Raw genomic sequence first — 1,506 nt, 5'->3', positions numbered from 1 at the left:
CGCGACGGGCGTGCGCGGGGCGTGACGTCATGGGGCGCGTGCGCTCCGCTCCGGTTTTCTTTTCCTTTGACGCCCCGCTGCCGGAAGTGAGGTCACGGCGCGCCCGGAATGACGACACAGGCAGCGCCTCGTGACGTCACCGCCCCCGGTGGCCCGACGGCGGAGGAGAGGGGCGGGGCCGAAGCGCGGCGTCACTTCCGGGGGGCGCGGTTCATCATGGAGGCCGGTAAGGAAAGGGGGGGAGGAGGGGGAGAAAGAGCGGAAGTGACCACGGGACGCCCGGAAGGGGCGGGGCCGCGAGCCGTGACGTCGCCACGAGTCGTGACGTCATAGGTCTGCGCCTGGGGCTGAGCTCGGCCGCGCTCAGCACCGCCCTCGGTGCCTTCCTGCGCTTCGCCCGCCATCACCGCAGCCCCTACGACCCCGCCCTCGTGGCCGCCGCCGCGCTCCTATTGGCCGGGAAGGCGCAGGGGGCGGGGCCTCGAGCCCGCGACGTCATCAACGTCACGCACAGGTGGGGCTCGGCCGGAAGCCACGCCCCCTTTTCCCGTAGCCACGCCCCCCTTTTCCCCGTAGCCACGCCCCTTTCCCAGATAGCCACGCCCCTTCCGTTGCCCCCTGTCATGTGACCACGCCCACTTTTCCCAGGTAGCCCCGCCCCTTCCATTTGTCTCCTGCCCTGTGACCACGCCCCCTTTCCCAGGTAGCCACGCCCCTTTCTCTGCTAGCCACGCCCCTTCCAGTGTCACCTGCTCCCTCTGCCCTGTGACCACGCCCCCTTTCTCTGCTAGCCACGCCCCTTTCCCAGGTAGCCACGCCCCTTCCTGTAGCTCCGCCCATTTCGGTGTCACCCGCCCCCACTGCCTTGTGACCACGCCCCCTTCCAGGTAGCCACGCCCCCTTTATGGAGTAGCCACGCCCCCTTTCTCTGCTAGCCACGCCCCCTTTCCCAGGTAGCCACGCCCCTTCCTGTAGCTCCGCCCATTTCGGTGTCACCCGCCCCCACTGCCTTGTGACCACGCCCCCTTTCCCAGGTAGCCACGCCCCTTTGTGAAGTAACCACGCCCCTTCCAGTAGCTCCACCCCTTCCTTTTGTCCCATCACGTGACTACGCCCCCTTTCTCTGGTAGCCACGCCCCCCTTTCTCTGGTAGCCACGCCCCCTTTCCCAGGTAGCCACGCCCCTTCCAGTAGCCCCACCCCTTCTATTGTCACCTGCCCACTGTCCTGTGACCACGCCCCATTCCCAGGTAGCCACGCCCCTCACTGTGTAGTAACCACGCCCCCTTCCTGTTGCCCCGCCCCTTCTCCCCGAGCCACGCCCACATCTACCCAAGCCCCGCCCACCTCTCCACCAACCCCGCCCCTTCTCCCCAAGCTCCGCCCACATCTACCCAAGCCCCGCCCACCTCACCATCAAACCCCGCCCCTTCTCCCCAAGCTCCGCCCACATCTACCCAAGCCCCGCCCACCTCACCATCAACCCCGCCCCTTCTCCCCAAGCCCC

General features: G+C 68.1%; 1 protein-coding gene across 1 annotated transcript; it reads left to right on the top strand.

Moving 5' to 3' along the window:
* On the top strand, nucleotides 1–514 carry FAM58A (family with sequence similarity 58 member A; the record flags this gene model as incomplete). Its single annotated transcript, XM_021383601.1, is given in 2 exon segments — nucleotides 1–226; nucleotides 334–514. Coding segments are annotated over 2 exon segments (299 nt in total), but the record flags the coding sequence as incomplete, so codon positions are not given.
* Between the last annotated feature and the right edge of the window lie 992 nt (nucleotides 515–1,506).

This window comes from Numida meleagris, unplaced genomic scaffold (assembly GCF_002078875.1).
Source record: "Numida meleagris isolate 19003 breed g44 Domestic line unplaced genomic scaffold, NumMel1.0 unplaced_Scaffold436, whole genome shotgun sequence".
NCBI lineage: Eukaryota > Metazoa > Chordata > Aves > Galliformes > Numididae > Numida > Numida meleagris.
The sequence above is the reverse complement of the archived record's forward strand: the minus strand, read 5'-3'. Positions and strand labels throughout refer to the sequence as shown.